The sequence below is a fragment of the Microplitis demolitor genome, chromosome 8 (genome assembly GCF_026212275.2).
Source record: "Microplitis demolitor isolate Queensland-Clemson2020A chromosome 8, iyMicDemo2.1a, whole genome shotgun sequence".
Taxonomy (NCBI): domain Eukaryota; kingdom Metazoa; phylum Arthropoda; class Insecta; order Hymenoptera; family Braconidae; genus Microplitis; species Microplitis demolitor.
In genome coordinates this window covers 13,731,955-13,756,118 of record NC_068552.1, presented here as the reverse complement: position 1 = coordinate 13,756,118, position 24,164 = coordinate 13,731,955, and the positions used below count along the sequence as shown (strand labels likewise).

Below are 24,164 nucleotides of genomic sequence, written 5' to 3'. Positions count from 1 at the left end.
TTTAAAAATGTTTCATTCCATCATATCCGGCTTGAAGTCGAAAAGAGTTAAGAAGTGAGCAAACTATACCTATAGATATACTCTTGTTATAAATTTCCGTTTGTACACGAATATCATCAGAGTATCAGCTGCCATTTTGTAGATTAGCTGTAACGAAAGTGTTCAGTGGTAGTCATTTATCGGTGTTATTTAATAATAAATATATATATTAACTATCTCATATTTTTTTCTGTTGCTTTGTATAAAGAGGGTAAGCAGTATTAATTTTTTTAATTTAGATATTTATTTATTTTTTTATTATCAAATTTAATTACTCATTTTCATAAATTTATTTAAAAATGTTTGTGGGTTAGCGTCTTGCTGATGCCGCGATTCAATATTTTATTTTTTATTTTGCATCAACTCCTTTCTTATATCAATATTATTTATTGAGAATTCAAATTTATGTCATAATAATAATATTAATATTAATTATATATTTAACAGGGTAGGATATATAATTAAAAAAATGTCGGATGGAAATGGAGATCATGAGGAGGAGGGTTACGTAGTAAAACTACGTGGCTTACCCTGGTCGACAACCGTTGATGAAATCCTTAAATTCTTCAGTGACTGTCGTATTTGTCATGGAAAAGCTGGTATACATATGACTATGTCACGAGAAGGACGTCCTAGTGGTGAAGCTTACATTGAAATGGAGAGCGAAGAGGATATTGAGAAAGCTTGTAAACGTGATCGTGATCATATGGGCCATCGTTATATTGAAGGTTCTTTAAATTGACAATTAGAAAAATTTTTTGAGTATTTTTAAAATACTGAAAGTCAGACATCAGACAATTTTATAATTTTTATAAACAATTTACTTGTGAATAGCATAAATTTTTTCAAAGTTTTTGATGTGCAATTTTTAAAAGTTTTTTCTATAAGCATTTTATTTATTTAAAATAAATTATTTTTTTAAATGTCTGTTACTTTCTGTTTCTTGGATTCATTTATTTATTTTGTTGGTTTGTTGTTTTAGTATTCAAAGCTAGACGAAGTGAAATGGAGTGGGTTGTCAAAAGAAGTGGTTTGAATCTTGAAAATGCCATGGACGATGGCTGTGTAAGATTGCGAGGATTGCCTTTTGGTTGTTCAAAAGAAGAAATAGCTCAATTTTTCTCAGGTATGAAGAAGAATCACTAATACTTTTTTAATTACTTTATTTATATACTGTTTTTTAAACCCATTAAAAAATTTACCTGTTGGAAAAATCATTACTATTTTAAAAATTAAAATTTCAAATTCATTATACTTGTACAAATAATTTTTTAAAATCTACTTTGTTATTTTAATAATAAAATATATTTATCGTTAAAGTAATTGAGAAATTAAATGATAAATTTTTCTAATTGTTATAAGTGTCCATTGTAAACAGCATGATTGCTTTTGACAATTGACTAATGCCTAAATTTAGAAGCTAAAAACAATTACAGTATCAATAAGCTGGTTTTAAATGCTGTTTCTTTGTGTTGTCTATAATTATATTATTATTATTTTACTTGTTTTATTTTTTTATTTTTAATCTTACGTACTGATATCAAGAGGACAGCATGAGTAAAAAAAGAGAGAAAAGATTTGTGATATTGAAGGAACCCTCATCATAGAAAAAAAAAATGAAATAATAATTTAAAGATAAATATTGGGTTTCCATTAATTGACATAACAATCAATTTATAATGATGGGTTAATTCGCTACAATATCGTTGTTTGATTATGTGTGGGTCAGGGTTGGAGATATTGCCGAACGGAATTTTGCTACCAACAGACAGCTACACGGGCCGCAGTACTGGGGAGGCTTACGTTCAATTCGTTAACAAAGATGTCGCGGAAAGGGCTCTACAGAAACACAAGGAAAAGATAGGACACAGGTGGGGCACTGATGCTAGAATGGGTTTGGGTATTCATTTATGATTTATCAATATAATAAGTATTTTTATTCATTTTATATATTTGTGTATGGTACAGGTAGGCATACTTATTTATTTCATAAAATCGTCGGTTCTATAAACCCTTTATTTATAATATTTATTATTATCATTATCAATTATAGTTAATTATATGTATTAAGAAGAACCCTCCTCCATTTACTTTATTTTTTTTTTTTTTATTATAAGATAATCTATTTATATACATATCGATCGAAAATAAAGTCTTGTGTTTGAGATGACGGAAAAAAATTTATGACAAATAAAAAGAAATAATAAAATGTAAGCAAAAGTACTGTTGGCCCGACTGAAACCTCTGGGTGGGTGCCGGGCGGGTGGTACCCCCTTACATCGTCATCAAATCCTATGGGAGGTGGGTTATAAATTATCCAAAGACTTTACTTATCTTCATGGATGGGTGGGCACTACTGAGGTAGTAACCATCAGCATTTTGATTTATTATTTTTAACGTCACAATTGCATGTTCAACATATGCAATATATATATTAAATATGAATTCAAGTTATCAACAATATTAAGCCAATTACTGAAAAGGAAAATTAAAAATATTGTATTATGTTGAGTGTGCGATTGTTATATTTTTTCTTATTAATAGATTTGCTGTATGTAGAATTTTTAATTGTGATATAATATAATTGACAGTAAAATATTTCATTGATGATTTAAATTAAAATAACAAAAAATATTATTTGATAAATAATAACTTTAATTATCTATAATTAATATTAATAAAATTTGTTATTATATATTTCAAGATTGTACGCAATGTCTAATATTAATTTATAGTAAGCTCATATGTACATTAATTTATGAGAATTAAATTTTAACAGGTACATTGAAATATTCCGAAGCAGTTTATCTGAGTTACGAGCAAGTTTCGGACCTAAAATGCGAGGTTCGATGGGCGGATTCAATCAACGACCTGCACCTTACGATCAGCGAGATCGATTTGGCGGCATGAATCGCTTTAATAATAACAGAAACGCTCGAAACAGAGGTAAAATTTAGTATTAATAAATTTCAATTAAGTCTTTGTGAACTTTCATTAAATTTTTTTATATACAAATTTTATTTTTAGACTTTGACAATGGACCTTGGGGAAATTCAAACAACTTTGGATCACGTGGTGGTGGTGGTGGCGGCGGAGGTGGTGGTGGTGGCGGTGGTGGTGTTGGTATGGGTATGAGAAATAATATGGATATGAAGGGTGGAAATTATCGTGGCAATAATGATAACTGGAGTGGAAATACTGGTATGCATTGTATCCATATGCGGGGTTTGCCTTTTAGAGCTACAGAGCAAGATATCGCAGACGTAAGATTTATTTATAGTTTCATTTGTTTATTTATAATTTTAATCTTAATAAAATAATCATTTTTTACTTGTATTTTTTTACAGTTTTTCCGACCGATTGTTCCTGTGAATATTCGAATTATCTTAGAAAATAATGGCCGTGCTTCAGGCGAAGCAGATGTCGAGTTTGCGACTCATGAAGAAGCTGTTAAAGCTATGGGAAAAGTAAATATTTTTTTTTTTCAACATTCGACTACTTATATTTAATTGAAGACTAACATAATTTAATTTGTGCAGGACAAGAGTCATATGTCACATAGATATATCGAATTATTCTTGAATTCAACTAGTGGATCAAGTGGCGGGATGTCACTAAGTGGAATCGGCAATTTTTGCGGAGGTATTACTTGAATTAATTACTATGATTTTCAATAATAATTGAATCTTCAATGAAAATTACAATTGTTATTTTTCCTGTTCTAGGCTTAGGTAATAATTTTAGACCTGGTTATTCACCCAACAATCGTGGTTACAACAGTCAACTTGGTGGCGGAAATAATTATAATAATTTTTGAAGTTAAAAATTCAAGTTTTTTTTTTAATCAGTAATTTTTTAAAAGAAAAAAATTAGAATAAATTTTTTTTTTACTTTTACTGATAAACAAATTAAATATTTTTTTTTTTTTTTTAATAAAATGAAAGAAAAAACCAACAATTAAAGTAACCATTTAAATTATAAAATTTGTATTGACATCCCTGGTAATTTGAAAAAATACCCTTTACTATCAATGGAAAATTTACTTTCATTTAATATAAATAGTTATAACATAAGTAAAATATATTTCTGTAATATACTGCAATTTATATTAATGATATGCATTATATAAATTCAAAATTCAAGAAAAAAAAAATAAGTAGCTATAAAATTAGTACTTAGTAATAGCAACAATAATATCAAAAAAATCTCAGGCTTGAAACGAAGAAGAAAAAAAGAGAAATTTGAATGTAGTAGATGTTTCATACATACATTTAGTGATATAATTATTACCATTAAAAAATACTTGTATTATAATTAAACTAATTAAAATATTGCTCATTGCAATAATTTACAATTTTTTGAAATTATAAACTTTAAAATTTCAATTATATTCACATTAAATCATGTAAATTTGGACGCATCTCAAATTTTATATTTTATAGTTTATTATTAAAATATAAAAAAATAAATAGTTAATTTTCTCATCAAATGCGCTAATTACTCATTGAGTAAATTTAAAATTATATTTTATACAAAATAAAATAAACGATAAATAATTTGACAAACTAGTCCATTTATCAATTGCCGATATTTTTTGTCAATAGCATTTGAATTTATATATATACAATGAGGTTATATATAATTTTGCTTATTGTATAATTAAAAGAACGTGATAATAAAAAATATAGAAAAACTTAATAACAATTGTCTTAAAATTTAATTCTTCTTAATTATGTTATCTTATTAATTATTATAATTGTAGAAATATATATTAATTGTTAATTTATTATAAGAGTATTATTGTATATTAATGATGATCGACCTTCATACAAGACAGGAAAAACCGAACTGATAAATAATAATGATTATGTTAATATATAGAAGGGGAATTATATGGTTTATAAACCAATAGAAAACAACCTGAATACTTTTTATTTTTATGCATAAGTAACTTTAGTCTGTAGTTTGATCACACATGAAATAAAAGACATTGCCCATCTCTAAATGAAACATTTAACGATAACAATATTATTTTAACAATACTCATAGAATGATAAGAATTATTATATTAGCTGAAACTTGTATATTTTAATAGGATTTAAAATTTAAACAACAATAATCGTGATAAGAGTAGACAACGATAAGCTACGAAATGAAAACTCCAATCATCCCAGCAGTATCCATTTGATTGTGACTAACCGTAAGTATACTTATCTTATTTCAATACGACTTTCGATCAAAAAATTTATTATATTTACTATCACAATCGAAATTAATAAACTTGGAAATATAAAATGTGTTGTTGGTTTAATGTATAAAAGTAAGCAGATTGATGAGTAACATAAATTTACACAATATAATGAATATGTCAAACAGAAGATCCAACTGTCACTTGGATTGAAGTGAAAAAAATTATCTTCTATCTGATTATTTTACTCGAGTTCGGTTCAATGCCACTTGGTAGAAGTAGAAGCAATAAACCTGCAATAAAATGATAATTGACGAAATTGGAGTCAAGGACGAGTCATTTACTCCATCGAAAAGGTAAGAGATTATATATCTATACAAATATATTTTATTTTTTTTGGATAAACTGGGAAAAATTTAGATATATGTTATTGTAAATTATGAAACGCTTTTCCTTTGTATAAAAAGATAATGATAAGATATGTTTTCATTATCATTTACGTCACTTATTTTTGGCGGTCATTTAAATTTAATATTATACTTTATCTACTAATTAAAATTCCAAATCTATTTTTCTATTCTTCCATTTCTCTCTTTCCTTTTTATCATTTGATTTAAAAGTTAACAATCATCAGTAGATGTAGGTGTGTAGTTGTAGTAGTTACTAAAATTTAACAACACTAATTTTATCACGAGGTCTACAGTTGATATCGAGTCTTTTGGATACGAGAGAGGAACTGAAATGTTTAGAAATGAGTACAGGAAAAGCCGAAAATTATCTCGGTACAACTCGGCTCTTAAAAATCTTATTCCAATTCGTTTGGGTAAAACGTACGTATTATATTTAATTAATTAGTTAATTAAATTTTTTTTCTTCGAATTTCATTATCGTTAATTTGCATTTCCTTTCTTTAGTTCTGATGGCGAAATGCCAATTGACAAGGCCGGATTTTTTTCAACCATATCCTTTTCATGGATAACTAAATACTTATTGATATCAAATCAGAAAGGGATTACCCTAGATGATTTGCCAAAGCCTTCGCCACATGATACAGCTGATCTCAACGCAAAGAGGTAATCAGTTTAATTTTTTTAAATTCTCTTTTATCTTAACTTTATAATTTAATCTTTTATTGTTCTAATTACTATTAGTTTACTTGGTGATTACTGAACATATATTAATTTTTTAAAATATCTCATTATTAACACTATTTTTTTTAGACTAGAAGCTTTGTGGAATGATGAAGTTATGAGAAATAGTTTAACAGGAGCTTCATTTTCTCGAGCAGCTTGGAAATTTATTCGTACTAGAATATTTATGGCTTCACTTATGTTTGGTTCTTCTGCTATTCTGGGTTTTCTTGGGCCTGTAATAATTTATTTTTGGATAACCAGATATTTATTTTTAGTTGTTAATTGTCACAATCATTATTATTATTATTATTGTTTTTATTTTTCAATAGGCAATAGTAATGAGAAAGTTATTAGAACACATAGAGTCTCCAGAGGGATCAGTATACTCTGGAATAATGTGGATATTTTTACTGATGATCTCAGATTTATTGAGAGTAACATTTTTTAGCTGGGGCTGGAGCGCGTGTTACAGAACTGGTTTAAGAATGAAATCAGCATTTATAAGTGTAATGTACAGAAAACTTATAAAAACAAGTAATTTAAGTAATCAAAATTCTGGCAAAGTACGTCTGTTTGTTTTTAAAAATCGATATTTTTTTTCGGTCTTATACGATAATTACGTTGAATGTAACATAAAAAAATTAGACCCTCCAACTCAATTACAAAACGCGCGCTCGCTTAAATAAAATTTCTCATTGAAATAACAAGAAAAAAACTTTTTTTTAAATTTGAAATTTTATAACTCGTTAACGGATTAATCAATTTAAATGACCATAACATAGTTCCGTAGAGAATCGAACGCTCTACAAAAAAGGTTTCTTATGATTTTTTGATGAATCTAATTATTCAATAGTTACTTTTTTAAGAAAGTTTCAGTTCTTTTCCTGAATGATTAATTTGTAAAATCTGTAATTTTTAAACTGTGAGATTAAAAAATTAGTAAATAACGTATTTTAACTGCAAAAAAACGATGTACTAAAGGACCTATGACATTTCCCGATAAGTGATATTTTTGCTAGAAAAGTAAAAAAAACAAAAAATCTACCATAAATTTGAATTCATCAAAAAATTATAAGACACCTTTTTGTAGAGCGTTCGATTCTCTACAAAAATATGTTATGGTCGTTTTTATTTATTGAGCCGTTAACGAGTTATAAAATTTCAAAGTGAAAAATAAATTTTTCCTATGTTATTTAAATCGGAAATCTTATTTAGGCGAGCTCTGTAATTGAATTAGAGGCCTCTTTTTGATGGCTAAATTTTTTGTTACATACAACAAAACTTCCGTGTAGAACCAAAAAAAATATTGATTTTATTTGGCATACACTTATATATTTTAATTGATTACTATTTGATTTCACTTATAGTTAATCAATATGATGTCTAATGATAGTCAAGCTGTATACGATCTCTGTATCTATACTCCAATGATAATTGCTGGTCCTATTATAACAATTTTAATAATTATATATATTCTATTTGTTTTGAGTCCTCTTGCTCTTTCAGGATTTTTATTTTTCTTTTGTTTCTATCCGTTACAGGTATTAATAATTATCCATTTATAAATATATACTTATAAGAGACATAAGTATGTCATTAATTAATATTCATAATTTATTCCTCCAGTATTTAATTTCTTGTCTCAATGGCTACTTTAGAAAACGAAGTATTATCATGTCTGATCAGAGAGTCTCTGCAGTTAATGAAATTTTCAATTGTATTAAATTAATTAAAATGTATGCATGGGAGGATCCTTTTAGTTTGAATCTCCTAGGTAATATTTTATTTATTGTTAATGCAGTTAAGTATTTTATTTATTAAAAATAATAGATAATAAATTTCTTTATAGAACTTCGAAATAAAGAAAAATCCTGGCTTGAAAAAATGTGTATAACTCGAAGCTATGGTTCATCTTTGACTGTTACGATTCCAATTATTGCAGCAATAATTAGTTTCTTAGTTCATGTTGCTGGGGGATATAGTTTAACTGCTGCGCAGGTAATGGATTTACTTTATTATTTATTCTCTTGCATATTCTAATAAATAAAGTGATTGATCCAGTGAATGAATACGACCAATAAATGAACATTATTTGATTATTACCTCTATTATTTAAATTTTTATCATAATTATATGAAGAGAATACTTCATTGCTGTTTGATTAAGAACTTCCAGAATTTAAATTCTTAATTTTGCTGCATCCTTCTATATTAAAATATTAAAAAATACAACCATTTATTAACTGATTAAGTATTAGTTTACTGGCTCAGTCACTCCAATTCTAAAAGTGTATTTAATATTTTTATAATTTAAAAAAATTGTTAAATTAATAGAGATAAAGTTCTACGACAATTTCGGTAGATATAAAATTTCGATTTCTTAATAATTGATCTAATATTCGTGAGAAAAAAAAATACATAAACTGTCATCTATCATAAAATGTTATATTTTATTCGTAATGTAAATTACAGGTATTTCCAATTTTATCAATTTATATAAATCAAATGAAGATTTGTCTTTCAGTACTACGAGATGGTCCAAAACAAATCATCGAGAGTAAAATTTCTTTCGAACGAATTAAGGTTCTTTATTTTATTGGAACATCATTTAAATTATTTATTGCTTGCTTACAGGCAGTGATTCATTGTGTGCTAATTTAACTATTTCATTAGAAAAATTTAATCACCCATTAAATTAAACGTTCTATAAAAATTATTATAATAACTCGGTCGAGTGATATATTAAATAGGCCATCTACAGTTGTATAAAACGCATGATTTATTTATTTTTTCAGAGGACACTAAAATATTACTAATTACTGAATATTTCTAACATTAGAGTTTATTTTCAGGTATTTCCATTTGTATTACTGTTAAATTCGCAGACTCGGCATATGATATCTTTTTTTGAGGTGGCTATAACAACAGTCGTTAATACAAGAGTATCTTTCGCTAGAATAAAGGTGCTTATTATTTAAATACTCATACAAGTTAATAACTAAACTTCCTCAGTATTTTTAAGTAAATAAAATTTTATTAAACTCATAATTCATAAAATAAAATAATAACTTTCTTGCTAAAAAAAAATGTAACACGAACGCATGAATATAAATTGATTTTTTCTTAAATCTCTGTTGCTTTTCTTTGTTGAAGTACCAGCAGTTTTGCAAGTTCCCACAACTAAAGCTTCATACTCTACTCATTTGCAAAAGGTGATGTCAAAAAAATAAATTAAGACATTTATCAAATAACTCAAAGTTATTGTTAACAATTGAGTCGTTAATTTTTTTTTATTAAATTGTGGTAATTTATCTACAACAGCTTTAAATTTTTAACTGCAATCATTCATTACGCTTTTAACTGTAGCTTTCTTAAATTATTTTATTTAAAATAAAATTTTATTTCTTTACAGTACACTGTAAAAAATAGGGAGTGAACTCAGAGTGATTACAAATTTTATTTAAATCAAAATTCACGCCATCGCTTGGATTTGCAAAATTTAAAAAAGAATCATTCCGCATAAGGAGTAAATAAAGAATTTATCTTTTTAGCCGAGTGATTTCGAAGAGATGTTGATTTTATTTCAATCCACATTCAATCCGAGGGAATTAAATAAATAAACAGTCATCTGCTTTGCATTCACTCCCGATTTACTCCACGTTTACTCCATTATTTTTTTACAGTGTGTTAAACTTTATTTATATTTTTATTAAAATTATTATGATAATTTCATTTTTTTTTAACAGAGTGTAATGAGTATGGAAGAAAACAATAACTTCATTCAAAAACCCATTGTCAAAAGTCAAGCGTTATCTATTATGAATGGAACGTTTGTGTGTGACGTTGATTCTTGCAATCTAAAGTCTGCAGAGAAAAAAAAGTAAAATTTATTTATTTATTTAAATTATTTATTTTGATAAGTTATTTATTTTGCTTAACAGAAAGCGAAAACTAAACAAAGATGACTTGGAGAAAAATGAACTGGAGTTCTTGATGCCAAAACGTATTGAAATTTTAAGTGACATTAATTTTGAAGCTGCTAAATCAAAATTAATTGGTATTTGTGGTCACGTCGGAAGTGGTAAAAGTAGTCTTCTAAGAGCTGCTCTAGGTCAAATACGTATAACTAATGGAAAAATATCAAGGGATGGCAGTTGCGCTTACGTTAGCCAGCAAGCCTGGATTCAAAATGCAACTTTTAGAGATAATATTTTATTTGGCCATAAATTTGATTCACATCGTTATTACACAGCAATAGATGTGTGCTGTTTGCAAGAAGACATTGACTCTCTTCCTGCTGCCGATGAAACGGAAATTGGTGAGAGAGGTGTTAATTTGTCAGGTGGACAAAAACAAAGAGTAGCACTCGCCCGTGCTTATTATGCTAATCAGTATGCTGATGATTTTTTAAATAATTTCATTCACTTCTGTTTTTAACAAAAATTTTTAATATTATTTTTGTTGTAGAGACATTTACTTCCTGGATGATCCACTGAGTGCAGTAGACATTAATGTTGGATGGTATATATTTGAAAATTTAATTCAAAGAGCTTTAAAAGATAAATGTGTTATTCTTGTTACTCATCAAATTCCAGTTAGTCTTAATTATTTATTTTTTGAATACTAATTAATTATTAATTGCTGTTATCTAAAATTCTTTTTTACGGCTCATAGTATCTTAGTCGTTGTGATCAAATATATATGATGAGTAATGGACGAATTGTTGAACAAGGTGACCATGTATCACTGATGCAAGCTGGTAAAGAGTATGCTTCTATGGTTAAAAGTGATAAATCAATGATGACAAACTCTATTTCGAATAATAAGTACTAAATCATATATTTATATTTATACATTAATTTTGTAACGGTATCTTCATACCATAATTATTTTTGCAGCAAAGAAATTTATGATAAATTGTCAAAAATGTATGATAATTCCAACACCTTAACTCTCAAACAAGACAGTCAAAATGAGGGGAGAGATCAGCAGAAAGAGGAAGATGAAGAAACAATTGGTAAATATTTAAAAAAAAATACGTCACTATTCGAACATCTTATTAATAAGCAATATTATTTATAGATGGTACTCTTATTGAGCCAGAGTACATGGAAACAGGATCAATAAAAAGGCATACGTATCTTCTTTATATCGGAGCGATGGGAGGTTTTCTTATAGCTATTATTGTGCTAATTAACGTTTTCTTAAATACGAGTTGTATATTATTCAGCAGTTGGTGGTTAGCTACTTGGATCAAAGCTGGTAGTGGAGTAAGTAAAGAATAATATTCTGCATCCTATTTATTGAATACAAGGTAATAGACCTAGTACCTGATCAGGAAACTAGTACTCGATCACTCCGTGTATTTGTATAGATATATTTAGTAAAATTTAGTAAATATAGATATACAAATACATGAGTGATCGGATACTAGTTCCTTAATCGGGTACTGGGTCACTCAACTTTTTTAATAAATATTTTAAATTATATTTAGGGACAGACAATTACTGTTGGCAATGAAACGGTTGTATCAAATAATATTATTGATAATCCTGATATAGGATATTATCAAGCTGTTTATGCAGCATGTATTTTAGCTATTTTAGGGTCCAGTCTTCTTCGCGGATTTGTATTAACTCGCGTTGCGTTAATAGCATCTACAACATTGCACAATAGATTATTTAAGAAAATAATGAGTACGACGATGCAATTTTTTGAAACAACACCAAAAGGGCGATTGCAAAATATATTTAGTCGTGATATCGGTGAATGTAAGTTTCAATAAACAATTTTAATTCTTTTATTTAATTATGAAATATTAATATGTAATTTTTTTTAGTGGATGGTCAGTTACCGATAAATATTGAAAATTCTTTGAATAGTATTTTTCATGGTGTATTAAATGTATTGATGGTTTGTGTAATACTTCCGTATTTGACTATACCGTTTATACTTTTGAGTGTTTTATTTTATTTCGTTTCTAAACTATTTAGGTATAAATAAATCTAAAAATACAAACTATCAATTTTTCATGATAAAGAATATTTAAATAAATAGAATAATTTTTAAAAATAATTTTAGAAAAACTTTAAGAGATTTACAACGTCATGAAAATACATCCAAGTCGCCGATTTTTAGTTTTGCAACAGCTACTCTTCAAGGACTTGATACTATTCATGCTTTTAAAAAGGAAACACAATTTATAGAAAAGTAAGATAGTAATTAAATAGAAAAATCTATAAAATTATAATTAAATAGTTACACAGATAATTTTTTTACATAGATTTTATGAGTATATTGATCTTAATGGTACGTGTGAATTCTTGTCATCTGTTTTACTCCGTTGGGCTGCAATAAGATTTGACATTTTAACTATCATTGCGTATGTATGTACTGGATTTACAGTAGTTTTATTAAAAGGTAATATATCGCCCGCAATGGCAGGGCTTGCGTTATCTTTTTGTGGTCAAATGACAGGATTTTTACAGTATACAATAAGATTATTATCCATTACGGAACTTAAATTTATCAGCGTTGAGAGAATGAGTTTTTATTTAAGAGTAGGTTATTTCATTCTTCGAAACTACATTATGTATACGTTCAATGATTCATAATTAACTACCACTACTAACTTTTTTCAGACTTTGAAAAGTGAAGATGAATATACGAAAATATCGACGTCATTAAAACCTTATGATTGGCCGCAAAACGGAGCCATCGAATTTAGAAATGTCGTATTAAGATATCGAAAGAATACTCCGATCATATTACATAATATATCATTTAATGCAGTAGCTGGCGAAAAATTAGGTAAGTTTCATTAATTTACGGACAACTGTAATAAAGCAATTGCTAATATTTTTTCACCATACCTGCGTTGAAACTTCAAATTCCTGTCCTGTTTAGAGGGAAGAAAGTCGGACTTTTCTTTTATGTATGAAGAAAACAAATTATAAAATTAGCGCATGCGCCATTCTTCCCACAGAGGCAATAATTGAAACTTTCAGGTGCAGGTCTGGTGAAAAATTGCAATACACATCCCGGAAAAAGTTATTAGGACTGTGTAATATACTATTTTTTTATTGTTATGCAGGAATCGTTGGCCGAACTGGTTCAGGAAAAAGTTCCCTTATTACAGCATTATTTAGACTAGTCGAAATATCGGATGGTTATATAAAAATAGATGGAAGTGATGTGACGACAATAAGTTTAAGTAAACTGAGAAGTAAATTATCAATAATACCCCAAGATCCAATAATATTTAATGGGTCAATAAGATACAATTTGGACCCGTGGAACGTTAAAACCGATGAAGAACTTTGGTCAGCTCTTGAAAAAACAAAATTAAAAAATAAAGTTATAACAATGCCAGGACAATTAAATGCATTTGTTGATTCTGGTGGATCAAATATGAGTATGGGTGAACGACAATTACTCTGCTTAGCGCGTGTTCTTTTACGTAAAAATAAAATTATTATTTTGGACGAGGCTACAGCTTCAGTGGATCCTATAACCGAGTCTATTGTACAAACGACAATACAAGAAGAGTTTTCTGATTGCACAATAATGATAATTGCTCATAGATTACAAAATGTTTTATCTTGTGATAGAATTCTTGTAATGGAAAATGGTAAAATCCTTGAGTTTGATACTCCGAGTAAATTACTAGATAACCCAGACTCAGAGTTTTCAAAAATGATCGCTGCAGCTGATAAAAAAAATAGTAATTATTGATTTTTATATTAATGTGATTCAATTATATTTCATAATCAAAATATATTTTGTTGTTATACAATTATGTATCATAATTAAAGAACTGCATACAAGTTTATATTTTGTACAAACTAAATGTTAATATACTAAAGAATATATATTAAACAATTTTTGAATATATAGTTGCCATTTTGTTTGTTTTTTTATTCGTAGGGATTTTAAAGTTTTAGTTAAAAAATAATTATAAGAAAAAAAACCTATTTGAATATTAGGGTAATAAGTGCATTTTCAGACAATACCTTAACTTTTTAAAAGTATTCAATGACTTTTAATTGTCATAATGGTATAAAAATTTGATTAATTAATTAAATAAGAGTTCAGGTATTGATTTAAAAAAATAATAACGTAGTTGTAATTTCCACGAGATATAGATAAAAAAAAATGGCTTACAGTTGTTATCAATTAGGATTTAAACGAAATGTCAATATTAAAATTCGAATTTTCAAATTTTGTAGACTAAAATTTACCCAATTTCATTTGACTCCTAATTGATAACAACTGTAAGTAATTTTTTTTTAATTTAAGGTACCATTTGTGGACATTGCTATATTTTTGGACATTCAATACTTTATTTTAATTAATGAAAAAGTATCTAAAAAAGTTTCCATTGTAACAGTGCAATGAAAAGTATCTTTGTATACATTTGAAACATAAATTATGTTATTACATCTTTTACGATTTATTTAAAAAATTTTTCAAGTGTCCAAAACTGGCCGAATGTATCTGAAAACACTACTGTACCTCTACCCTATATCTCGAAGAAATTGAAAATTACGATATCCTTTTTTCAATTAATGCTTTAACATTTTTTTCATTAATTAATAAAATTTTAGTACCGTTTTGACAGTTGAAAGTCATTGAATATTTTTAAAAAATGGGGGACACTATCTGGAAATACCCTTAATTTATTTTGATTGCGTTACATGTTGTAAGCTATCGGTCTTTCAAAAATTTCTGACGTCATTTGTGAGAGTTAACGCACACATCAAAACAAAGTAGACCATTCGGACTATTCATCGAGGCGCTGATATAAACACACATGACATGAGTTTGTTATTGTTTACATCTGCCTACGATACGTACTAAAAAAGTGAAAAAAAAAATTATTCTTCAGGTAAATTCTTCAAAATCAATACAATATAAAATAAAATCATTATTTCATCAACAATTTAATGGTAAGCTCTTGTTTAAATTATTATATATAATAAAATTTATAACTTAAGTAATAACCTACTTTTTTAAAAATATATTTTGATGTGTTAGTATAGTTAGTACACGTCATATTATTTAGACGAGATTATAATAAATACGAAGCTTGTTATAATTTTGTATTAATTGAACAATGAATAATTAATTACCGGTATGTTAAATTTATTGAAAAAATATGTAATATAAATATTATGATCTTAAAATTTATTGTTGCGTATGGTAACGAAATATGTCAAGATTAATGACTGATAAAGACTGAAAATATTTCATCAAAATGCGTCATCAATTTGTACAGTCAAGTTTTTAGAATATTATAAGAAAATATAATAATAAATAAAAATAATAATAATTTCTCTTTCCTCTCTATTTTATGCTAAAAAATAAAAATTTTTAGCCAAATTGTATTATTTAAATAATTAAATTTTTGATTATTTTTATTGTTATTCAAGGTATTGACTCAATTGAACCCTTATATTATTATTAAAATCTTGGATTTAATAACATTGTTATCAAAGATCAGGATCAATATTAAGTGTACAATAATTTTACACAAAAATTAAAAGAGTACAACTTACTGATCTTGATACTCTTGAAAATGAACGGCGCCTTTAGTATGTACACTATTTTATTTAATTATTGAAGCAAATATACTTTGCATTAAAACATTTTGAAAACAATTAACATAATTTTTAGATTTTATAATGTTGATTATTAATTATAATTTAAACTTTTCAGAAGAAAATGATTACAAACCATCCACTGGATTTGATTGTGTAATAAGAGATGGTCATACGTATAATGTAGCAGCAAAGTATATGGCTGTCACCATGATGGATAAATATAACGATAAATCATTTGAAGAATTGCAATTAGAAGATTTTAATGCACCAAAACTTTGGAATCATATTGGTGCTATTTCAAATGCATCGCTAAGGATTTCAAATTCTAAGCAAACTGATACGGATGATATGAGCGAAAATAATCAGTTGAATGTAATTAAAGAATTTGTTGAAGAATTAATCAGTAGTTTACGAAAACTGGTATTGAAAATCGACCAAATTTCTTCTAACCCAACATCATCAACCTCCAAGAATACTCCAGCAACAACAACTACCGGTCCATCGACTATCGTTGCTAATGAAACATCAGCAAATAATAAATTTGATTCAACACCAAAATCTAATAGTTTCCCATCTGCTGCCATTGAAGTTACCCCTTCATTTACAAATACTACTTATAATCCTTTCACATCTAATCAGAGCTGTTTCGCGACCCAACTACCGAAAACTGATTTTCTTCATGCTAATTTTCCTTTCACCAATAATAACCGTAAAGAACAGTACACATTTGTTATGCCATTTAACCATAATGGTGTTTCGAAAACAACCACTAGCTCATTTATTTTTGAACCTACATCATCAATTTTCACTACACCATCAGCCAAAGAAACCAGTTCTTCCACATTTAATTTTACTCCTCCTAGTAGTAATTGTTTTACAACACCAATTATTATTCCATCACTTTTTAAACCTACAACATCAACTTCTAAAGAAACATCAACCACAGTTTCTAATTCTTCTACTGCCAAGTCTATGCCACTAAACCACTCATTTACTTTTACACCAACCACCGATTCTAATCACAACCTTTTTACACCATCAACTACTACTAGTTCTAGTAATAGTAGTAGTAGTAGTAGTAGTAGTAATACATGGGTCACTACTACATCTGATTTTAATTCTTTAAAATCATTATCTACTGAAAAAAAACCCAAATCAACTAATTCTTTAACAAATAAACACAGTTTCTTTAGTACATCAACCTATAAGGGGCTTACACCGTCAGCTCCTCCATTTTTTGCTTTATCTCCAACCCAGCCATTTTCAAATAAAATATCTACCACGGAAACTAATCCTTCTAACTCTAATTTTATGTCATCAAACCATAGTTGTTGGTATGTCTCACCAACTACTACTTCTTCCATTTTTAATCCGTCATCATCTTTTGTTGATAAAGAAACACCTGCAAAAACTAATCCTTTTCCATATCCTAGTTTATTCAAACAACAAACAACCACTCCTCGTACTTCTGAGACTTCAACAACAAATTTAATTACGGACGCTAAAGTATCTGCTGATTTTTTCACTTACAAACCTAAGATATCAAATCCGATCAGTTTCCCAGGATCGGCAACGAAATCTTCTGGTTTCATACCTGCACCATTTAATCAACGATTTAATTGGTTGACTGATAGAAATTTTTCTAGTCTTAACAACTCAAGCCCATTCAATTCAAAAGTTTTATCAGATACTTTGAAACCAGTTTCTTCAACATCACACAGCGTTATATTTTCACCACAAAAGTTTAACTTGAATTTTTCACCTGCGTCAACATCAAAAGACCATTCTGAGACCAGTGCTGTATGGCCTTTTAATTATTCACATTTATTATCAAGGCAAAAAACTAAGTAAGACTAAAAAAAATTACTAATAATATCTAATTAATTGTATCTAGCAGTAACCAAATTATTTTTAGTTTTAGCAAAGAAGCAATTGGAACAAAAGAACTTAGTGACGATGAGTTAGTGGCGTCAACAATTAATTGTATCCAATCATTAAATACAATTATTTTTAAAGTACAAAAGTCAAAGTTGATTGGAGTTTGTGAAAATTTTGAAACCGCTAAAAGTAATATTTTAAAGTCTGCATTGATTCAAATACGCATCGCAAATCCAAGATTCATGTCTAATGACAAGTGCGCATTTGTTAGTGAATCATCTTCGGTTTTAAATGCTACCATTAAAGACAATATTTTAGATGGTAAACCATTCAGAGCTCAACGATACTATGCCGCAGTTGCGATGTGTTGTTTGAAAAAAGATATTGATTCACTGATACTTGGTGATTTAACGAAAATTGGCGATAATGGTATTGATTTATCAGATGCACAAAAGCAAAAAATTGCACTCGCTAGAGCTTTTTATGCTAACAAGTAAGATATTTATGTATATAATTATAATTATCATTTTATAAAATATTTATTTTTTTGCAGAGATATATATATTTTGAACAATGCATTTAACAAGATCGATACTAAAGATGCGCAATTTATATTTGAAACTTTAATTGCTGGTGCTCTTAAAGAAAAAATTATTATTTTGATTGATGATAAATTTTCTGTAAGTATTTTAATAATTTGTTTATCAATATTGATATTAATTACGTATTATTTTATTGTATCAGTACCTTCGTCGTTGTGACAAAATTTATATACTAAACAAAGGAGAAATTGTTGAAGAAAGTAATCATTATTATTTGATGACCACAAACAAATTTTATGCTTCATTCGTCAAAACTGATGCAGATAACAATGTAACTGATAATAACAATATTCATGATCAATTATCAAACCCGAATGAGAATTCACAAAATTTGGTAACTCAAAAAACTCAAGACAGCTCAAAAGTAAATGAATCAAGTCATCAAACTCAGGATGATAGTATTGAAACAGGAACACATAAAAATGACAAGGATGAAATACAAGAAGCTATTAAAGAAAATCATTTTGACAATAATAATTCAGTTAGTACTGAAACTATTGAATTGACAGAAATATCTCAACCAATTCAAATAATTAACATTGAAAAAGAAAAAAATAAAGATCAAGATGAAATCAATAACCCAAAAACTCAATTATCAAATAAACTTGAAAACCATGAAGCAGAAGAATCAAATCAACAAGATAAAGCTCAAGATGATCAGCTGGAAGAAGAACAAATTGATCAACAAATTCAAGTCGAGAGTGTTGAAATAAAACATCTGAAAATTACTGAGGTTGATAAGGATGAAACTGAAGATGACTTCGAGATTTTCTAAGGAAAAATTAAAATAATATATATAACTTATATTAAAATAAACAAATACTTGAAACATTAATTATTTTATAATAAATTATAATTTTATCATAGCTGTAAAATTCTACATAATTTTGCAATAGTTGTAATCGTTTTGTCTAGAAATACTTTGAAACAATGTTTTTGATACTTGTAATATTAACACCAATGGAAGAATCAAATGTTTATAATACACGTATACTTTATACTGAAATATTTTTTCGATAAAAAATATGAAAATGCCTTATTTTTTAATAAAAGTTCTGAGATATTTCCTTGTTTTTATTCAACAAACTTTTCATTCAAATTATTATTAAGGTAAAGCACCTAATTATTGGTAAGGTACAAATTATTTATAGCTGTAGCGTAGCGCATTTCGGAATGTACCCTTATCAATTGTTCTTATTACTTGAGCGGTAAATTTAAATATTTGAAAAATAGATTATTGGAAATTGGAGAAAACTAAAAATCGTACGTCAAAATAAAATGGCGACAGAATATGATAGAAAAATATTTAAAAGTTTAGAGCGATCATAAAGCACCCTCAGCGCTTTCGCGCTTGACTTGTGCAAAAAATAAAAAAAAATAAAAATACGCAAGTGTTTGAACAAACCTTGGTGGAAAAGTAATATGCAGAAGGGTGTCCTAATACACTTGGAGATTTGAATTAAATTGCTCCAAGTGTATTGCAGCTAAAAAAACGTCACTTGACTGCTATTTCCCACCAGACGATGCCAGATGATTTTGCTCAGAAACTTGGAAGTTATCAGCATCAGCAATCCGCAACACTTTACACTAGCACTGAACACTCAACACTTAACGACACCACAGACACTTTACATAATTAAAATTTTACAAACACTGCAGATTTTAATTAAACAATTACTATGAGCAATAATTTTTATGGATAATTCCACGAATTAACTATAATACTGTGTTTCAATTTAAACGTAAAGAAGGATCAGGACTACTACTGCAGTCTTCGATGATACTGACTGGCGCTATTGGACCGTCAGTTGATACAAAGCAATCGATTTATTTTGCGAGTCATTCGACCAACCCCACTTTAGCAAAAAATTTGAACGTTGAATACAACGCGCATTAGCACCATCTTGGCGCGAAGTTTCAAAATTGAAATTTAATCATTTTATTAAAATTTTTGTCAACAATTATATTAATTAGACTAAAAAGTATACTCGAAATTTCATTCTTTAACTTCTTTCTATCAACTTTGAGCAAATGACACTAAAGACCTTTTTTGTAAAGAATTTAATGATTCTAAAGTTAGCAGACAGTTAGTAACTTTCGGATTTTTTCAAACAAATCAATTACAAAAAAAAAACAAAAACTAAAAATATGCACATGTAGAAAATTTAAAAAACTACAGATGCAATTTTTTCAAATATTTTTTTTTTTATAATTTATTGTTTGAAAAAATAATCAAAAAATTATTAGACGTCGGCTAACTTTAGGATTATAAGAATTTAACTTCCTACAAGATAATGAAACCTAGAATTCCGAAAGGGGACCTTTTAAGATATTGAGCTGCAATTTTAGGAGGATTTTCGTTGTTTATTAAAGTATCTTCCAAGACACTTATAAGTAATCTAAAGAAAAAAAATTTTTTTTTCCTGACACTGTCTAATGTAGAATCTTAGAAAGTGGAATACGGATCTCTAATTTATAATCTCAAGTATTAGATAAAAAATTAATTTTGAACACTTGACAATTATATTAGGACCATTTAATGAGAAAAACTCGAAGTAATTTGATTAGCAAAAAAAAAAAAGTACAAAACGACGATCAGCGCTACTGATGATTCATTCATCATATCAGTGAATATTTATCGCCGGGTGTTGATTATTTAGTTGGGTTTCTTTTCTAGCAGCAATCTCGATCAAGTCTTAAGCGTCAAGCGAAATACAAAAAAAAATACTATATAAACATACATATATATGTATGTATGACTGCCATTGCTACTAGGGTATTTTGTTACATCGTACACTTAGATATACTTTTAAAAATATTTGATTCAATATATGCATTAAAGTCAAACATAAACAACTAAATTACAGACCGATGACTCAGACATCCTTCAACAGTATACTCAAATAATAAATTCTTATACATCTTCATTGTAAGCAAAATTCAAAAGTCAAAAGACGCTATAAACTTTAAATCAAAGGTAAGTTTTTTCCAATTACTTTTATTAATAATTAATACTTTTTTATTATTCTTCTTACCTAGTTTATTATTTTCAACAATAATTATTATCTTACGGTTAAACAATACTTTATTTAGTCATCATTTATAAATTAATTAAACAATTCTCATGCGGCTTCAATACTTTGTTTTACATGGCGGCTGTTTGATGATTAAAATATTTATTGACACCGATTTATATCATTTCATTTTATTTGATAAATTTTTTTTTTGTTTAGAATCCATTATGAATCTGTGTTCAGCTATACCATTAAATAATTTAAATTCTTCAAAAGCCAGTGGTACGGTAGTTAATTCAAATAATAAAAATGAAAATGTGTTCGACAATGCAGAACAATCGGTTAATTTACAAAATGGTGATACAAAAAAATTACCAGATAAATTAAATCTAACATCACTTGAAACTGAAAATATAAAATATTCTTCTTCAACTGAGTTAAAAATTCCACCAAGTAAGAACAGATTATCATCATCTGAAGGTGATGTATCAACTTTTTCGAATCACGATGGTAGAAAAATTAGATCTGCCACGAGATTCAGATTATCAAGTAAATGTGCAACTAAAAGTTCAAGTACAGATAAAGAAATAAATTTACTGCCTAACAATAGTGACAGTTCTTCAAATAACAGCACTTCTCCATCAACATCAACAACTGATCTTCCTTTGAATTCAGGAGAAAATTTCGCTCCCAAGACTTTTGATTTTATTTTTGGTCAACCAAAAAGTAACGAAGGAACTAAAAAATTTACATTCGAATTAAAAACTGATGATCAAAAAAAGTATTAAATATATTGTTATATAACTATAATTTTAATTGTTAATTACGGAATTTTTTAATTACTTTTTAATTATAGGAACACTTTGTCAGATGAAAAACAAATCGATGAAGATGAATCGTTAAATTTAATCTTAAGATGCATTGAAAGTTTAAATATAATTATTTCTAAAGCAAAAAACTCTAACGTAATTGGAATTTTCGATAACTCAGATCAAACTGACAAAAATATAATTAAATCAGCTTTGGTTCAGTTACGCTTGTCTCCTGACAGAGCATCGTGGATTAATAAATGTGTTTTTGTCAACAGTCAAATCCCAATTTCAGACTTTATTATTAGAAAAAATATTATTTGTACCAATGGATACGATGCTCAACGTTATCATGCAGCAATTGCATTAAGTTGTTTAAGGGAAGATCTAAAATCGTTTCCAAATGGTGATAAAACAGTAATTGGAAAAACAGGTTTACAGTTGACTGAAACACAAAAAGAAAAACTTGCTCTTGCAAGGGCGTTTTACGCCAATAAGTAATTGATCTTTTATAATTTTTTTTTTTTTAAATAACAAACCATTGTTTAAAATTATTTTACTAAACGATTATATATTTTATTTGTTTTTAGAAACATTTATTTCTTAGACGATATATTGAATTCGATTGATAGCAGTACTGGACAAAACATTTTTGAAAATTTAATTAAAGGAGCTTTAGAAGATAAAATTGTTATTTTCATTACACACAATCCAATGGTAACTATTCATACATTTTTATTTATCAATTAAATTATATACTATTTATTAATATTATTTATATTTTACATTAATTAGTATCTTAGTCGTTGTGATGAAATATATGTAATGAAAAATGGTCAAATAAATGCTCAAGGTAGTCATGAATCATTATTGCAATCTAATGCGTCCTATGCATCTAAAATGAACGTTACTGTTGACAAAAATTCTGCTCTATTGCTGTATGATAAATCTACTTCTATTGAAGAAGTTAGTGATTTTTCATGTAGTTCTTTTCTCAATACAAAAATATTTGGTACTGTTACTTTCTTCATTATAATGATAATGATATGTCTAATGCACTATGAAGAAATAGAACAACTAACTCAGTACATCTTCGATTTTGTAAGTGTCATTCAATAATATAAATTTCCACACATCTATTAGGTAACTAATAAATAATTTTTTTATTTTTCAGGATGGCGCTGAATTATAATTTTCTCTGGCGCTTATCTGAAGCGCGCATGTTTTGCATAAAATTCAAATTTTGCCATGTTTTTTATGTCACCTATCATAAAATACTATCAGTCATTTAATTTAATTCAAATTTTTATCATTTTTTTCTCCTAAAGGTTTATTATTCTTCATTTATTATTTATAAAAAATTCATTTATTTATTATTCTTAAAGGGTATTATTAATACTAATCAGTACATAATAAATATATCGAATATATGAGTTGAAATTAAAAGTATTTCAATCACGAGAAACAAAGATTATGATAAATTAGTTAATTGACATCTTATTTATAATCAAAAAAAGTGAAAATAGTTATAATTAAAAAATAGTTTGTGGTTGTAAGTTATTTAATTGTATTAAAATAAGATGTCTTAATTAATATGTTAAAAAAAATTTTCTAATAAAATTTTTGTAATAATTATAAACTGAAATACAAATACAATTTATATTTATAGATTTTGAATAACCATATGAAAAAATTTATTTTTCGAGTTCAGACCCACATGAGGATGAATGAGGATGAGACTGCCTGTGTATTTTTATGAACAGTGGCCTGCAACTTTTTTCTATTGGGAATAATTCACCACAATATGAAAGTTTTTTGTTCATTGTGATGTTCTCTAGTAGGAGGATCCTAAAAAAAGTCCATAGAAAAATTTATTTTTTAATTCAAACCCTTACGAAGA

The 24,164-nt window shown here is 27.4% G+C and overlaps 4 protein-coding genes across 11 annotated transcripts; all 4 read left to right on the top strand.

Moving 5' to 3' along the window:
- Window positions 1–112: 112 nt before the first annotated feature.
- Window positions 113–4,607, top strand: LOC103573252 (heterogeneous nuclear ribonucleoprotein H2). The gene is made up of 9 exons (XM_008552254.3): window positions 113–250; window positions 487–767; window positions 1,022–1,165; window positions 1,769–1,910; window positions 2,819–2,985; window positions 3,067–3,302; window positions 3,387–3,506; window positions 3,579–3,681; window positions 3,765–4,607. Exons 2-9 carry the CDS (start codon window positions 509–511, stop codon window positions 3,854–3,856), a joined length of 1,263 nt encoding a protein of 420 aa, XP_008550476.1. The 5' UTR covers window positions 113–250; window positions 487–508; the 3' UTR covers window positions 3,857–4,607.
- A 240-nt stretch (window positions 4,608–4,847) lies between these two features.
- Window positions 4,848–14,237, top strand: LOC103573254 (ATP-binding cassette sub-family C member 5). Of its 4 annotated transcripts, none has more exons than XM_008552257.3 (22): window positions 4,848–5,239; window positions 5,416–5,583; window positions 5,923–6,057; window positions 6,142–6,300; window positions 6,448–6,595; window positions 6,690–6,923; window positions 7,728–7,901; window positions 7,987–8,134; window positions 8,210–8,358; window positions 8,832–8,942; window positions 10,106–10,239; window positions 10,301–10,750; window positions 10,827–10,953; window positions 11,034–11,185; window positions 11,258–11,376; window positions 11,442–11,629; window positions 11,854–12,130; window positions 12,199–12,352; window positions 12,441–12,569; window positions 12,643–12,919; window positions 13,001–13,169; window positions 13,453–14,237. In XM_008552257.3, exons 2-22 carry the CDS (start codon window positions 5,531–5,533, stop codon window positions 14,091–14,093), a joined length of 4,128 nt encoding a protein of 1,375 aa, XP_008550479.1. In that variant the 5' UTR covers window positions 4,848–5,239; window positions 5,416–5,530; the 3' UTR covers window positions 14,094–14,237. The 4 variants fall into 4 exon arrangements, with proteins under 4 accessions (XP_008550479.1, XP_053597423.1, XP_053597421.1 ...); XM_053741448.1 differs by lacking the exon at window positions 8,832–8,942 and adding an exon at window positions 9,212–9,322 and having other exon boundaries at window positions 4,850–5,239; window positions 5,931–6,057; XM_053741446.1 differs by lacking the exon at window positions 8,832–8,942 and adding an exon at window positions 9,212–9,322 and having other exon boundaries at window positions 4,850–5,239.
- A 931-nt stretch (window positions 14,238–15,168) lies between these two features.
- Window positions 15,169–19,490, top strand: LOC103573255 (uncharacterized). 5 transcript variants are annotated; one of them, XM_008552262.2, is made up of 6 exons: window positions 15,169–15,246; window positions 15,791–15,952; window positions 16,077–17,808; window positions 17,877–18,332; window positions 18,393–18,519; window positions 18,584–19,490. In XM_008552262.2, exons 2-6 carry the CDS (start codon window positions 15,937–15,939, stop codon window positions 19,214–19,216), a joined length of 2,964 nt encoding a protein of 987 aa, XP_008550484.1. In that variant the 5' UTR covers window positions 15,169–15,246; window positions 15,791–15,936; the 3' UTR covers window positions 19,217–19,490. The 5 variants fall into 5 exon arrangements, with proteins under 5 accessions (XP_008550484.1, XP_008550482.1, XP_008550485.1 ...); XM_008552260.2 differs by having other exon boundaries at window positions 15,209–15,307; XM_014442076.2 differs by lacking the exon at window positions 15,169–15,246 and adding an exon at window positions 15,415–15,492.
- Window positions 19,491–21,049: 1,559 nt separating this feature from the next.
- LOC103573257 (ATP-binding cassette sub-family C member 5) lies at window positions 21,050–23,819 on the top strand. The gene is made up of 7 exons (XM_008552266.3): window positions 21,050–21,217; window positions 21,309–21,418; window positions 21,675–22,236; window positions 22,312–22,761; window positions 22,855–22,981; window positions 23,060–23,365; window positions 23,439–23,819. The coding sequence occupies exons 3-7, from the start codon at window positions 21,683–21,685 to the stop codon at window positions 23,454–23,456; spliced, it is 1,455 nt and encodes a 484-aa protein (XP_008550488.1). The 5' UTR covers window positions 21,050–21,217; window positions 21,309–21,418; window positions 21,675–21,682; the 3' UTR covers window positions 23,457–23,819.
- Window positions 23,820–24,164: the final 345 nt, after the last annotated feature.

Coding starts and splice junctions, on each gene's coding strand:
- LOC103573252 (XM_008552254.3), top strand. CDS start 509: ATGTCGGATGGAAATGGAGATCATGAGGAGGAGGGTTACGTAGTAAAA. Junction 1,166..1,768: donor AATAGCTCAATTTTTCTCAG/GTATGAAGAAGA, acceptor TGTGTGGGTCAG/GGTTGGAGATATTGCCGAAC. Junction 1,911..2,818: donor AAGGAAAAGATAGGACACAG/GTGGGGCACTGA, acceptor AAATTTTAACAG/GTACATTGAAATATTCCGAA.
- LOC103573254 (XM_008552257.3), top strand. CDS start 5,531: ATGATAATTGACGAAATTGGAGTCAAGGACGAGTCATTTACTCCATCG. Junction 6,924..7,727: donor GTAATCAAAATTCTGGCAAA/GTACGTCTGTTT, acceptor TTTCACTTATAG/TTAATCAATATGATGTCTAA. Junction 13,170..13,452: donor AGTAGCTGGCGAAAAATTAG/GTAAGTTTCATT, acceptor ATTGTTATGCAG/GAATCGTTGGCCGAACTGGT.
- LOC103573255 (XM_008552262.2), top strand. Junction 17,809..17,876: donor TTATCAAGGCAAAAAACTAA/GTAAGACTAAAA, acceptor AATTATTTTTAG/TTTTAGCAAAGAAGCAATTG. Junction 18,333..18,392: donor AGAGCTTTTTATGCTAACAA/GTAAGATATTTA, acceptor ATTTTTTTGCAG/AGATATATATATTTTGAACA.
- LOC103573257 (XM_008552266.3), top strand. CDS start 21,683: ATGAATCTGTGTTCAGCTATACCATTAAATAATTTAAATTCTTCAAAA. Junction 22,237..22,311: donor AAAACTGATGATCAAAAAAA/GTATTAAATATA, acceptor TTTTAATTATAG/GAACACTTTGTCAGATGAAA. Junction 22,982..23,059: donor TCATTACACACAATCCAATG/GTAACTATTCAT, acceptor TACATTAATTAG/TATCTTAGTCGTTGTGATGA.